Below are 14566 nucleotides of genomic sequence, written 5' to 3'. Positions count from 1 at the left end.
TTGATGAGGAGGTGGATAAGGCCGGTTTTCGGTACCAACACATCGCCGGTGTTGCCGAGAATGGGGCTTTTGAGCTCTTTCCATGTTACATGGAATATCTCGCGCCATACCCCTGCTTCAAGACCGCGCTTGGTCCCAATACAGTCCAGATCTCGCCATTTCCAGAGAACCCCACGAGACTTAGCGAAAGTGCTCAAGACCATACAGCCGGACTCTTCAGACGTGAGTTGTACCATTTTCGATGCGAACGGAAACGTTGTTGCGGTTTCGAAGAGCTTTCCAAAGGCAAAATTCTTACACGAAAACGGACTGTTCCCGAGAGATTTGCGCAAAATCGACTCCTCAAACGTCGATGTGGCGCCGATCATTGCGGTCCGGTCTAATTGCATCCTAATCAACTTGTTGCATATCAAGGCATTGGTGAAGGCCGATTCTGTTCTGGTGTTCGATACAGCCAACTCGGAAGCCGCCTCGAAACTCAGTTTATTTATGTACGACCTAGAGGCCAAATTGAAAGTCAAGACGGTCCACGGAACAACAAACGTTAACCAATCTTATGAGTTCCGTGCGCTAGAAAGCATTCTTATTAACGTCATGGCAGTGCTCGAAACAGAACTGCAACAGCATTTGAAAATCTGTACTAAAATCCTTAACCACCTAGACACAGAGATCGACAGAGAAAAATTGAGAGATTTGCTGGTCAACTCCAAGAAACTCACAACCTTCTATCAGAAATCGCTGCTGATCAAAAACGTTCTTGATGAGCTACTGGACAACGATGATGACTTGGAAAGCATGTATTTGAGCGAACGCAGCGTCTATGGTGGGCCTTTCCGCCAAGAAGAGCTGAGAATCGACGGAAAAAATGGCAAGGACCGTGATTCTGTGAAAACGTCTATGGACGAGCTCGACACGGGTGAAATCGAAATGCTTCTGGAGTCTTACTACAAGCAATGTGACGAGATAGTACAACAGGCAGAGACGCTGATTAACGACATTAAATCGACCGAGGAAATTGTTAATATCATCTTAGATGCCAACCGCAACTCCTTGATGGTATTTGAGCTCAAGATATCGATCTACACAATGGGAGCAACAGTTGCAACGCTGGCTCCAGCCCTTTATGGAATGAACCTCAAAAACTACCTGGAGGAATCAGAGATCGCGTTCGGAGCAGTGGTGTTTTTTAGCATGGTTGCAGGGGCAGCCATGGTAGTCAACTCATTCCGTCATCTAAAAAATGTGCAGAAAATGAACATCACAACTACAGAGCAGACTAAAAGATTGGACGACAAAATCAGGGGCCAGCTGTTTGCTAGATTCAAGAAGCAAAAGACTAGAAGCACTCCTGAGCAAAAGGACCTCATATGGAAATGGCTAACGAACGGGAGCCCGAAACCCAAATAAATATGTATATAGAGCTACGGGCTGTGTAAAAAAAATCGTACGCAGTAAAACTAAATTATTCGCTTGTGTACTAGATGCATCTACACTTGACTATTTGACCGTGAATTACCACCGGAATATTGATTTAATTCGCGTTCCCTTTACTTCTCAAAGATCTACAATTCGATATTTGCTGAAATCGCCTTTTAGGGCATTTAGTTTGCACTACACACCGGCTTATTGATAAGATAAACGCGTTGACAAGTAATGAGTACACACTCACCGGCTCCATCAATGAATAGCCAGTCGGGTCTGCCAGCTCCTGCTATCAAAGACTGTGTCCCATTAGACTCTCTTGACGCGCGCATATTGCAATATCGCTACGCCTCACAGAAAATACTCAAACTGGTTGAGAACGTTAAATCCCTCGTCAAAACATGCTCCCAAGAAAAGAAGATTGCTTTCACAAAATACATCATACTGCTCAACGGGTGTATATTCAACGTCAATGATAACATATACAGGAGATCTGAAATCTTAATCAATGGCAACAAGTTTAATCCGGCCCAATCTATAGAGCCTTCGCCTAACACCAGTGCGGTGAGCTTCGACTGTATGGACAATTCCACCAATTACGACACTACCAAGCTTAGGTTGCCAACAGTGAGGCAAAGTTTGGACACTCTAAAGCTGTTGGAGCTATTGTTAATTAATACGTTTGAGATATACGACCACAAGTGGAAAATTGCCATGAACGAACGATCTTCTCAGGAAACGAAGAAAGACAAGCCTCTTTTCACACTGGATGATATTTCAGACATGCTAGAGTTTCCGGAGCTACAGTCCATGCAGCTCCTGGTTGACGATGAGCCAGAAAATGCTTCCGCCGATGCTAAAGCCGACATCTATCTCCGCTCTTTTGACCTCAAGAGCCTGAACGTCAACCTGGCTAATTTTGAATTAGCCATGGATGTCTTCCGGGACCGCATTGATGCTCTTGGCAGATGCAAGGTCAAAGAGAATCTGCTTTCGTCACCACATTGCAAATACATTCTTCAGAGATCGCTTCTGCTTTTATTGCACCTAGCTGACTTTTACGGTGTGGTCCGCAAATTTGGCAAAGTCTTATACCATAACAACAGCTTCTACTTTGAAAATTATGCGCGCACAAGCGACTCCCTTAGAGTGGTGATGAGGAACTTTGAAGTTTATTTCAACCAGTCAAAAAAGAACAATCTACTGCTAGCTGCCATAACGAAAATCACGAGAAACGGAAGTTTGATGGCAGTCCGTCCCGACAATATATTTGAGCTTTATAAGGTCAGCGACGATGCACACAGCTTGCTGAGTACGATGGTCTTTGTCCTGAGAAGGTTTCAGGCGGAGTGGCAAATCATTATCGATTCGAATCGCTCTAATGAGTTCGACAAGGAGCAATTGAGAAGGAAGCTTAAAGAGCAGACAATTAGAGAGCGAAACGAGCAAAAACGCTTGCAATTCAATGCCCAGCTAGGCAGAAACATGGAGGCTATGCACATATCGCCCGAGAAGTTCAAGGCAGATATGGAAAAACAGTCAAAATTCCAGAAAGAGCTTTTTGATGATGCCAGAGAAGCCAGGCTAATCAGAGAGGCTGATGTAAGAGACCAGGAACAGCAGAAAGCAGAAGAGATGCAGCAGAAAGTTGGAGAACGTGAAAAACAGCTGCGCGAAGAGTTGAGATCCACCAGATCGTCTCCAAACTCCTTATCCCGACAATCGTCCATTTCACGCTCGCGGTCGTCTAGTCTGCAGAGCAACCAAGACGATGGTTCTCTTCGTCGATCAAAATCCACTTCCAGTAGGCGTAATTCTCTACTGGTCACTCCCGAGATTCACCGCGTGATTCCAGAGCAGAACGAAACTACGTCGGATCCTACCTCTCCGCTGATTGAATTTCAGAGTCCAAATATCAACTTGACCACAACTGGGGCTGGTGCGTCCTCAAAACCCACTCTTCGTCCGCAAACAAATTCATCAAAGCCACAGAACTCACCCGTCGACCATGCCAGAGCAGCGGCTTTGGCCTCTAAAAAAGTGACACAGCCACCGCTGACTGCCCAGCAAAGACTCCAGCAGCATATCATGAAATCGTCGCAGAATGGACAGGCCATTGCGAAAAGAATTGAACCAAAACCAAGGCCAAGATCATTCTATGCTCACTTAAATGGATCTCCTGCAAAATCCCTGGGTGGGTCAAACTCAGGAAGCAGAAGCAACTCGCTGCAAAGTGATGCAGAATTCCCCACCAGCCCGCTAAATTCGCTCAAACAGAGCAACTTCCCAGACTTCCAGGTCCAAACAAACAGATCTCGATCAGGATCACTACAGGGTAGCGAAAACCTACAGTCACCAGGGAATAACGCGGCGGGACGCGCGTCTCCATCGAATTCTGTGTCGCGTAGTAGGTCTGGCAGTTTGTCGCAAAGGCCAGTGAGCTCGATTCCAGAAGGTGACGAGACCGCAAAAGGTCCCGAAGTAGACAACATTGCCACACGGAACTCGCCTAACAAAACAAGCGAGAATTCTTCGATCAAAACACGTTCGCGGGCCTCGTCTACACGCCAAAACGGCCCCCCACAGAATCTTGGAAATGTGCTAGTTGTTCCTGAGAATTCGTCGCCTGAGCTTGATGCAAATGGGGAAGTGATCAAGAAAGTACGCTTTACAGGGGTCCCCGAATATAGCGAGGACGAAGACGCTCCGACCCCACAGCAAATGCAAAAACAGATGCGGCAGAAATGGTCGTCGTACAAGCCACAGTTCCGAAACAGAACCAAGCAACTCAATTCCCAAGAAGGACTGGCGTTCCGGAAGTTTCAGGGCTCTATGGTTGGAGGAGAATTTGAAGGTTTCAGCAAGGTCAACACGAATAGCATTCCTGTGGAGGTGAATGGAAAGTTCTCTATGATGAGTGTGATCAACTCTCCTGAATCTCCTGGACCTTCGCGAAAGTTGACTAAGCTTTTCAAAAGACGTTGAGTTGAAGTGTGCTTCCTCTTATCGCGGTGCGGCTCTAAAAAAAAAAAATTTTCCAATTGAAATAAAATATTCGAACATGTCTATTGGGGTGAAGAGAAGATTCTCTGCCAGCTCGCGCACGGCAAAAGACATGTACAATGTAATATCTCATAAATCAACCAATCCTGTGGATGAAACTGGGTTGTCGAAGTGTTTCCACAAAATGAAAGCCCGGCTTTATTTGTCTCTCGCTCCATGCCATATAAACTCGCCAATCAATGGAATTAAACAGCAACATCTCGACCACATGCTTATGACCTATGTTCCTTTTGCCAAAGGTGTTCTTCTGGGGTACTACAATGTCCAACTTGACTCGGAAAATGTGGTTGAGGATGAAGACGGGACAGAAATTGCCGTTGCGAAGATCGCTAACGACAATCCATTTGCATTTGTATGGTGTACAGCCGAGCTGTTGGTTTGGAGACCACAAGTGGGCGATGTTGTTGAAGGCTGGTCGTACATGCAATCTCAATCTCACATTGGTCTTCTCATCAACGATACCTTCAATGCCACGATCAAAAAGGGAGGAATCCCGCCAGAGTGGAGGTACATACCCAACCAGGTGGATGAATTCAATGCCGAAGGGGATGCCGAAAAGTTTGGCAAGTCTCTTGGTCAATGGGTAGATGAAAATGGTGTCCCTGTCGAGGGAAAGATTCGCTTTACGATTAAAGCCTTGCACGCTGCAGGTAAAGTCGTTTCCATGGAGGGTACTCTGGTGAAGCCCGGCTCCGATAAGGAAAGCCAGCCGGTTGTTAGGGACGGAAAGCACAAGAAGTTCGAGGAGCCAGAGGATATTGTCGTGGATGACGAGGACAACACCGACGACAAAACCGAGGTTCCACAGTACGACCAGGACGAGGAAGACGACGAAGATGAGGATAACAAAGTTATTGGCGGCGAGCTGAGTTCTGACGAAGAGTGATGTAATATAGCACTAGCATTTTGGAAAATGTACTAGCCACATTTAACTGCCACATGTAGAATAAATGTATTTCATCAAAACAAAAAATAAACAACATGAGTAACGAGTCGGCAGAGATGCTTGCTTCGCAGCTCCTGACGGAGCATCTTGGTTTTCAGCCTATCTCCGTGATTGACGACATTATCAACATGATCAATGAAATTATGTATCGATGTACAGAGCAATTGGAGCTGGCTTTGATTCAAAAAAAATTCGATAAAGAGGAGGAGGAAAAACAGCAGCAAGAGCGCGTCTTGCATTCACGCAACGATGATGACGACGTGATAGTCAACGAGGAAGAGATACAAGAACAAACAAATGCGGGTTTTAGCTACACTGTGGAAGACATACAGAAGGGAACAGCCACTCTAGAATCTTTGATGGAGCATGTGATCAACAAGAACTTCGACAAGTTCGAGGTGTATGCGATGAGGAATATACTGAATATACCGGAGGACCTTGTTGCTGGAGGATTTGTGCGATTAAAACACCATCGTGGGATGGAAATACGTGATAATATATCTGAGGAAGCACAAAAACTGGATTCTGAGTACGAGCGACTTGTGCGCGAGCTGGAAACTGAAATCATCGTCAATAAGGTTTTGAACCAAATGCTCTCCAAGTTCAGATATTTGCTGGACTACTCGAGAAAGCTCAAGGCAGAGCTGTCTTTTATCGACCTAAAATCGGAGGAGTCTCTAAATGGTGAAACCGGAGCTATCCTCGAGAAACTGACCCCTTTAAAGGAAACTTACAAGTTTTTGATCAACGAAGTAAAGTATGTGTATGACAAAGTGGAATCCATGAAGGAAATTTTGAATGACCCAAAAATAGTTGCATTTGATCACTCCGAGGAAGATAGGTATTTGAATGGACGCATCAAGGGAATCCTAGAAGAGCTGGGTTTGACGAAAGTCGATAAGAGTTCTGAGTCAAATCCCCAAGTCCAGCTAGATCTGGTGCAAAAATTGAACAATTTCTTGGATAAGGAGTTACAGTGATACGACAGGAAAAATGTCGTGTTCTGGGGTTGACGGATTAAGAGCGAAGGAGGGTCATTTAAGTGTTCTGAGAGCAGCCTGTGGTTGCAGAAGCATCTTTATTGCAAATGGCGTACGTTCTGGGATTTTGAACGCAGATGTATTATAAGTGTATATTAGGATTATAATAAGTTCGAATATTTAATATCAAAAGCTAGTATTGGAGATCTTATGTCAAACATGACAGCACACCAGATCACCGGCAAACATACACGCGATGACGTTCGTAGACCTCAAGTACTCTCTAAGATAGAGGCGATGGCGAATCTTGAACAGACGTTGGCCACTGTCTACTGTAGCAAATTGGCAAAATCAACATTTCATTGTCAAATGTACATAAATATAGCCTATTTGGACAAGCAAAAACTAGACATCATCTTTTGCAAAGCGATGAAAAACTCTCATGTAACACCAACATCATGTGGGCCGTAGTCATTGATCACCCATATATACAGATGCATCTCGCAATTTTCTTACAAAGCCTTTCTCACAAAGTGAACAGCAGTTGGAACAAGCCACAGACCAACTGCTATGACAGCAGCTAGCTTGAAAGTGGCCTCGTTTTGCATTTGCTTGAACTTCTTAGCGTCTTCTTCAGAAAATCCATCCATGGTGAAATAAAAGATTTTTAAAAAAATAACTGTGCACGGTTTTTTTATTAAAAATTATGGACGAAGGAGACGAGACCAATCAGCTAGCATCTTCCACCGGGGAATCCCCTGCTGCTCCTGTGGAGGCCCCAGACCGTACCAGCCAAGATGCTCCAGATCTTGAGGAAGACATCAACAAGCTCGAAGCTCACAAGCGCGAACGTAGCGAGGAGGCGGAAACTGAGAAGAAACCGAAAAACAAAAAGCTCAAGCGCAGTAAGGGCGCACAACAAGAGGACGCCGAAGTTGCCGCACCGGAAGAAATTGAAGAGGAAGATGAACAGACAAGGAAAAGAAGAGAGTTCGAAGAGAAATTTGCTGCGGTGCTTAGGAAACCTACCAAGCGCAAGAAGAACGACGAGGTGGATTTGGAGGCGATGCAGGACGAAGCCATTGCCCACTTGAAGAATATGATGAAAGATGCCGCCGAGTTAGACATTGACTGTGTCAACAACAAGCGTCCGGCCACGCACAAACTGAAACTGTTACCGCAAGTCAAGGATACACTTTTAAAATCGAACTTGTACGACTCGATTCTCGATAACAACTTATTGGAGGCCGTGCGAATTTGGCTGGAACCGCTTCCCGATGCTTCGCTCCCCGCATTTGAAATTCAGAAGACTCTCTTTAGCGAGCTTACAAAGCTTCCAATCAAAACGATTCACCTCAGAGAGTCAGGTCTGGGTAAAGTGATGTTATTCTACCAAAAGTCAAAGAAAGTGGACCCATCGCTGAAACGAACGGCCGAAAAGCTCATTGGTGACTGGACCAGACCAATCATGGGCAGATCAGACAACTACAGAGCGAAGAAAGTGCAGACCGTCACCGTGGATGTGGACAGATTGCAAAGCATGTCTCCAACACCAAAACCCCAGCAACCCGTTCGCAAATCTCTTTACCAGGAAAGTGCAGACAGAAGAAAGCGTGCTGCGGCACCAGAAGCCCGTACCAGTGTTTATACTGTGGCGCCTCAAGTGAACTTGAATTCCATTGGCCAGCAAAAGAACAGCGCTGCTGCGATGGGCGTTGGATCATCTCTAAGCAGAGACGAGAGATTCAAGAAACTGAACCAGAGACTCGTGATGCTGAGCCAGAAGAAAAAGAGCACCAAGAAGGGAGGTGTCTCTATCGAAGGCCGCGGCTTGGCCATGTAACTATAATATACTGCTTCTACAATCATGTCTGTACCAGTTTTTATTATGTCTTATTGCTCTTTGTACCTAAGATCTTGGCTTTTCCTTCTTCTCCTTCCAGAGAGCCAACAAGGAGACACCAGCAACCTTGACGACCTTGAATCTGACACCTGGAATATCACCCTTGGCCTTACCTCTTCTACCGAAACCAGCAAGGAGGACCTCATCGTTCTCGTCCACAAAGTTCAAACAACCGTCATTTGGAACGAAAGCAGTGACCTTCTTACCGTTCTTAATCAGTTGCACTCTGACACACTTTCTAATGGCGGAGTTTGGTTGCTTGGACTCAATACCCAACTTCTCAAGAACAATACCCTTAGCGTGGGAAGATCCACCGAATGGGGAGGACTTGTAAGCAGTTCCTAACAGTCTGGACTTGTATTGTTTGTCTGCCCACTTGTTGTTTCTTCTGTGCACTCTCAGCTTTCTGGCGGAGTTGAGTCCTCTAGGCTTTCCTTTTCCCATGATTGAAGTTAGTGATAGAGTTGCAAATTTTCAGAAAAATTATTTAACAAGGCTCCAGGGTAAGAAATTAGCCCTATTAGCAGTCACGTGCAAAACATGCTCCGAAATCACAAAAAAAAAGTACGCCTGCCTTAAAGGTTGATGGAGAAAACATCCGTGCACCGCATACATTGGATAGCGAAGAGCACCAACCAGATGTATCTTCATCTCACTACGGTTGGACACTTTTCTCGCCGAGCTATTGGGCATCGATTACCTTGCTGTGGCAAGCAGTTTAGCACAGCCCTGACAGGTTCGTGTGCAAAGCTGCAGTGTCTAAGGCCTCAGATTTATATTACACGTAATTTAGTCGCGTCGATCGGCCTTTTAACATAAATCCAATGTCTGCCGCACAACAGCTAATAGCACACTATCTCAAGACCAACAACCTCACACGCACGTTGGAGGCATTCGAGCTGGAGCTCAATAAGAAGTTTGACTGTTCAGTTGAGGAATCCTTGGAGACTATTCTGAAGGACAGACTTGCCTATCTGTCGTTGGAAAAGCCAGAGTTCGAGAACACCAAGTCTCTATGGACCGTCGATGCCCCAAAAAGCCATGAAACTTTGGAATTGGGCACTCTAAAGTCCCTTGTAATATCGTCATCTTTTGTAAAGTTAGAGATTGGCACCAAATGTTTGTCCTTGGGACTATTTGTGACCAATAACAAACAGGTCCACTTTTTCGATCTAGAGAAGCGCAGAAACCTGCTAGTCAAAAATGACCTCCATGGTTCAACAGCAACAAAGCTTGTGGCAGGAGTCGACGGAACTGACATACTTTTCTCTTGCGGTATGGATGGGAAATTAAGGGTCTGGAGAGCTAGTTACGATAATGAGCTTCAGCTGGAGCTTTTGAGTGAAGACCAATTACACAAGAGGCTCGTTCTCCAAATGAAATTCAAGCAAATGGATAGAAAATCAGGCTTTTTAGTCTCCACTGGATGGGATTCAAAATTGGTGGCCACTAAAGTCAATCTTCAGGACGGAACCATCGAGAAATTGAACGAGGTGAATTTGCTTACGAGAGCAAGTTGTCTGCTGATCACCGCGGACTCGAGCAATTATCCTGTAATTCTTGTGGGACGCACAGACACTTCGATGGTTGGAGTGTACACCATCCACGATCGTATTTTTGAGATTGGACGCTTAGCACTGAATGACTCTGAGTTCTCTAGCCATTCGTTTCATCCCATGGCATTTGCAAAAATTGAGAGTGATAGTGTGGTAGCAGCTACCAATCATATTCCCTACATGAGATTGATTACCTTTAAAATTCCGGCGATTGCTGATCTCATAGGCGTCGAAGAGACTGAAGTGGCCGCAAAAATTGCGGCGGCGAGCGTGCTGGCCACAGATAGCGAGTCTTTTCAGACGAATGTAACCATCAGACGAAACATTATTGTCTCCAATTTTAATTCAATGTCGCCCCAAGACAAATTTTCTGACCCCATAGTGAAAACAAGACCCCACAAAGATGGGATCTGGATATTTGGAGACGACGGTATTGTCAGAGGCTTTGACGTGGGAGCAGGGTCTGTGGTTGAGGAACTGAAGACACACGAGGGCCGAATCAAATCTGCCTTTGTGGCCGAGGTGGGCAACACAGAGACTATCGTGAGCTGTGGTGCCGTAGATAGGGTTGCGAGTGTTTGGCAATAGTGCCTATGAGATTTACAGGTAGTTGCATTTTTTTCTGTTCCTCAAATCTCAATAGAACAGAAAATGATCCTGAGATATAAATATTTATTGATAAGGAGCAGAAATGTAGATCCTCATGTTTCCGGGGAAGGTGTTTTCAGGTATGGAGCTGGAGATCATACGGGACATCTTCGAGAAAGAGGTGGTCGATAATGACGCATTTCTTTCTCGGCCGGACATTTTTTTTACACCCCTTACCTGACGACCTGGTAGCAGTCGATCCGAATGACATCACCAGTGATGCGTGGATCGATAACGACCAGCACACAGATATAACGCTAGTGAACAGCCCAAACATGCCACTGTTCAATGTCCTATATGATACCGATGACATTGTAAATGAGTCGCTGGAAGAAATCGATGGTGGCAACTCGTTTCGGAACTCTTCAGAGCTGGTACATTCGCAAGTTTTGGAGGATTACATGCCAACTCCAGAGTACTCGTACTCGTATACCTCCGAAAAGGCAGACATTACAGATCTGATGCTAGAGATGCCAGAGAGCTCTGAATCGCCCGAGTCAAGAAGAATGTCGTTTTTGGAAAATGATAAGCTAACTGGATTTCAATCAAAACGCAAAAGGTCTATCCAAGCAAACCCGGAAGGACTGGAAAGCGAAACCTTAGGCCGAAAGGTCAGAAAGAGCACACTTGTCGAAGATTTTGTGAGCGTATTCGAAAAAGGAGACCCTGAATACATGGAAATGATCAACATGCATCTTATCCCCTATTGTTCACTAAATGAACTGGATCCAGACTTGTTTGTGGGCCATCTTCAAAACAAAAGAGATCATTTATGGGCGTATGAGATTAATAAGAAATCAAATATCACCAGCAATCGGCTGGTCCGGTTTGCCAATCATGATAATGTGAATTTTTATGAACCACGAGTCTTCAGGTATCTGCGCACGAAGAACACTTGCAAAAGACACAAGAGGGAGGGATTGTGTTCATTTTGCAAACCAACAAAACAAGACTATCAGAATGACTTTAATAATCTATTTTTTGACCTGAACTCGTCTGGATATTTGCACCATCTGACAAAGCAGCACGGCGTTTTTAGCAACGGCTCAGAAATGCCACTACCAAAGCTAATTGGATTGCACCCGGAGCTAAAGAGCAACAAGACCTCAGCAAAAATTGGCCATGTATATGTCGCTGTGTGCCCGATATGTAACGAAAAGGTCAAGGTGCAAGATTTGAGTCCCGAGAGCCAGGTCTCGGGAAATCGGTTTTTGGCATACTTCAGGCACATGCTAACGCACAATGTTAAGAAAAATAGCGGGAAGGGACGATAGAGCCCTAAAACACTATCTCATTAGGAAGGACGTTGTATTTTCTTCCGTCGGCACGCACAGACTCTCGGTTTATATCCCGTTTCAAAGCCTTTCGCATATCAAAAGCATCAATCTCGTCGTCGACTTTGTTTCTGTTCATTTTACTCTCGTAGTCTCCATAATAGCCCACAACCCGACGGTAAACAGAATAGCCCAGCTTCTCATAAAGCACAATTGCCAGCTTGTTGTTGCATCGCACAAAAAGATCTATGAAGTAAACTTCGTATGGCTCGTTCTCTGTAAATCGTTCTAGCGAAGAGCATAATGTTGAGGCAAGTCCAATCCGTCTATAATTTGGGTTCACGGTGACAGCACTGATGTGTGCATGCCAATCTTTACCCTTACCCTCTGTTTTAGCCAACATATAACCCTGCACGTCGTTGGATGGAGAAACTACCTTATAGAATAGCGATGGCCATTCTGACAGGTACTGGAGATAGAAGTATAAATAGAAATTTTCAGTGAGTGGATCAAGGTTAATCGAGTTGAGTTCGAAAAGATCAGTGGCTGAGAATGGTCTGATAGAACTCATACCGATATTAATAATTTTTTTGATAGTGATTTTACACTATTTTTACTTGTACAGCTTTTATTACTTATGCCCATTCAGGGGTTCTAAATCCTCCACGACCTCCCCTTCCCCTTCCACGGCCTCTTCCCCGCCCCCTGTATCCTCCTCTGTCTCTGTTGTGCCTAAGAGAAGATTGACCGAATGTGTCCAGGTTAAGTTTTTTCTCTTCCTGCCATCTCATTCTGTCGGAAGCTGATTGCTCCGTGGACGACGAGATGTTGTCAAAGAACGACGATTTTTTGTTGTAAAACGTTGATTCGGCATTTTCCAGCTCGGCCTCCTTCTCAAACTTGGCATTATTGGACTCGAAATCGAAATCGTCTCCAATTGGAGCCTGGGGCTTTTTCGTGCTTTGAGACTGCTTGCTACCACCCTTTTGGGCTTCAGAGTTGGAGGATGGAGTCGACTCCTTGACCGGAGTTTTGGCGTCTATAGACTGGATAGGCTTAGGCTCTGTCTGTTTCTCAGTTGGAGCGCGATGCTCTTCTGCTGCCTGTTGGACCGGCTGAGCCTGTTGCCGCTGAACTGGTGGTTGAGCCACAAGCGGCGACGATGGTTGAGCCTGCGGTGCAACAACTTGCGAGACTGGCTGTGGAATTTGCGGGACAGGCGACTGGACTGGGGCCGGCTGTCCTGGCTGAGGACCAGGACTTGGGAAGGGCATTTGGCCCTGAGGGAAAAAGTTGGCAGGATTAAACACGGGAATGGGTTCCGGAACAACCTGTTCAATCGGAACCTCCAAAATATTGAGTGTTTTGACATCAGGTCCGCTCAACATGATGTGCTCGTAAATTTGCGTCGAGGGATAGACAATTCTATTTGGGTCAAGAATTCTACCTTCGGTTCCAAAAACCCTCACATTTTTCAAGGCAATGGTACCCTTTGTGCCATCAATGCTCTCAAGAATTCCAACGTATCTTATGTCCGCTTGAGAGATTAGGGAAATAGTCTTTCCAATGTATTGCGACATGACGTTGGAAAAATAAGATTTGAGATTTTAGAATTATTTATTTTTCTATCGTAACTATTACATTTTACCATCTTCCGGTTCCAAAATCGTAGCTAGTTTGTCCGCCGCCAACAACATCGCCATATGTCGTACCATTGGCCCCACCGTAAACTGTCTGTCCTGCATATGCTGTGGCTCCATTGGCTTGTGCCTGGAGCTGTTGCTGGTCTAACTTGTCAAGTTCGAACACAATGTTGGCTATTTTCTTTTGCAGCTCAATACAACCTTTGGAAAACACTTCATTCGGCTTTAGTGGTCCTGTCGTTTCCAAGTTTACATAGAAACGATTAGGTTTTGCGTTGTAATCGAACCTTTCGCCGGGAACAGGAGGCTCCTCCCACTCGCAGTTGGCGCTCTTTGGCCACTCCTCCTCAACACTTTCTTCAAACCAGTAGTCTGTATGTTTGAGTTTATTCCAAGGGTCATACTCAAATCCTATGGCAGCGCATGGAGACCATTTGGCATGCTCCTTAGCAATTCCTTTCTTGGCCACGCATCTGACATGCAGCTGTTGATGTTTCTTGAGTTTGCACAGCAAAACCCCTTTTCTTTCAGGATCCCTCACTACTGGAGTACCCAGGTTCAAACCAGTGTTCGGACTCACGATCGTCAGATGACTAGAGTACACATTCATGGTTTCGTCGGAGTCACAATGGGCTCTCAACTCCAGCGTGACAGAGCACTTTTCGCAGTGATCTTCGCACGTACAATCTCTTGTGTACTTCAGTTGATCAATATCCTCGCTCTCCAAAGGCACGAGACCCAGTCTGTGTGAAAGAAACTCATCTGCGAGAACACTGGTGTTCACCAGAATTTCCACCAAATCGATCGCCAACGTCGGCACCTCCGCCAGCATCGTTCTCCGCAAGGAGTTTGCCAAAGAGAGATCAACATCGCCCAAAATGAAGTCGACCTCGTCTCGGCCTGCCTTCCGAATAGTCACCTGTGGCTCTTCAGACATGGTGGTAAATTTAAGTTTTTTTTGTTTTTCGCCACAAATAAAAAATCGAAAGCACACCGAAAACCCATTATCACTTCTTCATATGGCCCAGAAGATAAACATCCCAGACTTGCGCTTCGAGCAGGTCTTCAGAAGGAACCTCCTCAATTATGCCAAGCAAAGGAAGGGAGCACATGCCACAGATGCTGACCCGC

General features: G+C 45.4%; 11 protein-coding genes across 11 annotated transcripts; 7 read left to right on the top strand and 4 right to left on the bottom strand.

The window, feature by feature from the left end:
• Positions 1 to 3: 3 nt before the first annotated feature.
• Positions 4 to 1407, top strand: HPODL_00241 (Mitochondrial inner membrane magnesium transporter MRS2; the record flags this gene model as incomplete). Its single annotated transcript, XM_014080185.1, has 1 exon — positions 4 to 1407. One exon carries the CDS (start codon positions 4 to 6, stop codon positions 1405 to 1407), a length of 1404 nt encoding a protein of 467 aa, XP_013935660.1.
• Positions 1408 to 1680: 273 nt separating this feature from the next.
• Positions 1681 to 4407, top strand: HPODL_00240 (uncharacterized protein; the record flags this gene model as incomplete). The annotated part of the gene is made up of 1 exon (XM_014080184.1): positions 1681 to 4407. One exon carries the CDS (start codon positions 1681 to 1683, stop codon positions 4405 to 4407), a length of 2727 nt encoding a protein of 908 aa, XP_013935659.1.
• A 76-nt stretch (positions 4408 to 4483) lies between these two features.
• On the top strand, positions 4484 to 5371 carry HPODL_00239 (uncharacterized protein; the record flags this gene model as incomplete). Its single annotated transcript, XM_014080183.1, has 1 exon — positions 4484 to 5371. One exon carries the CDS (start codon positions 4484 to 4486, stop codon positions 5369 to 5371), a length of 888 nt encoding a protein of 295 aa, XP_013935658.1.
• Positions 5372 to 5466: 95 nt separating this feature from the next.
• On the top strand, positions 5467 to 6411 carry HPODL_00238 (Kinetochore-associated protein MTW1; the record flags this gene model as incomplete). The annotated part of the gene is made up of 1 exon (XM_014080182.1): positions 5467 to 6411. The coding sequence occupies one exon, from the start codon at positions 5467 to 5469 to the stop codon at positions 6409 to 6411; it is 945 nt and encodes a 314-aa protein (XP_013935657.1).
• Positions 6412 to 7117: 706 nt separating this feature from the next.
• On the top strand, positions 7118 to 8254 carry HPODL_00237 (Protein that interacts with Spt6p and copurifies with Spt5p and RNA polymerase II; the record flags this gene model as incomplete). The annotated part of the gene is made up of 1 exon (XM_014080181.1): positions 7118 to 8254. One exon carries the CDS (start codon positions 7118 to 7120, stop codon positions 8252 to 8254), a length of 1137 nt encoding a protein of 378 aa, XP_013935656.1.
• Positions 8255 to 8320: 66 nt separating this feature from the next.
• On the bottom strand, positions 8321 to 8758 carry HPODL_00236 (40S ribosomal protein S23; the record flags this gene model as incomplete). The annotated part of the gene is made up of 1 exon (XM_014080180.1): positions 8321 to 8758. The coding sequence occupies one exon, from the start codon at positions 8756 to 8758 to the stop codon at positions 8321 to 8323; it is 438 nt and encodes a 145-aa protein (XP_013935655.1).
• A 380-nt stretch (positions 8759 to 9138) lies between these two features.
• HPODL_00235 (uncharacterized protein) lies at positions 9139 to 10458 on the top strand (the record flags this gene model as incomplete). The annotated part of the gene is made up of 1 exon (XM_014080179.1): positions 9139 to 10458. The coding sequence occupies one exon, from the start codon at positions 9139 to 9141 to the stop codon at positions 10456 to 10458; it is 1320 nt and encodes a 439-aa protein (XP_013935654.1).
• Positions 10459 to 10793: 335 nt separating this feature from the next.
• Positions 10794 to 11792, top strand: HPODL_00234 (uncharacterized protein; the record flags this gene model as incomplete). Its single annotated transcript, XM_014080178.1, has 1 exon — positions 10794 to 11792. One exon carries the CDS (start codon positions 10794 to 10796, stop codon positions 11790 to 11792), a length of 999 nt encoding a protein of 332 aa, XP_013935653.1.
• Positions 11793 to 11796: 4 nt separating this feature from the next.
• On the bottom strand, positions 11797 to 12363 carry HPODL_00233 (Catalytic subunit of the NatB N-terminal acetyltransferase; the record flags this gene model as incomplete). The annotated part of the gene is made up of 1 exon (XM_014080177.1): positions 11797 to 12363. One exon carries the CDS (start codon positions 12361 to 12363, stop codon positions 11797 to 11799), a length of 567 nt encoding a protein of 188 aa, XP_013935652.1.
• A 64-nt stretch (positions 12364 to 12427) lies between these two features.
• HPODL_00232 (Protein SCD6) lies at positions 12428 to 13372 on the bottom strand (the record flags this gene model as incomplete). The annotated part of the gene is made up of 1 exon (XM_014080176.1): positions 12428 to 13372. The coding sequence occupies one exon, from the start codon at positions 13370 to 13372 to the stop codon at positions 12428 to 12430; it is 945 nt and encodes a 314-aa protein (XP_013935651.1).
• Positions 13373 to 13436: 64 nt separating this feature from the next.
• HPODL_00231 (DNA-directed RNA polymerase II subunit RPB3) lies at positions 13437 to 14372 on the bottom strand (the record flags this gene model as incomplete). Its single annotated transcript, XM_014080175.1, has 1 exon — positions 13437 to 14372. The coding sequence occupies one exon, from the start codon at positions 14370 to 14372 to the stop codon at positions 13437 to 13439; it is 936 nt and encodes a 311-aa protein (XP_013935650.1).
• Positions 14373 to 14566: the final 194 nt, after the last annotated feature.

The sequence above is a fragment of the Ogataea parapolymorpha genome, chromosome III, assembly GCF_000187245.1.
Source record: "Ogataea parapolymorpha DL-1 chromosome III, whole genome shotgun sequence".
In the NCBI taxonomy this organism is placed as follows: Eukaryota; Fungi; Ascomycota; class Pichiomycetes; order Pichiales; family Pichiaceae; genus Ogataea; species Ogataea parapolymorpha.
Note: the sequence above shows the minus strand (reverse complement) of the source record. Positions and strands in the feature narration are given on the sequence as shown.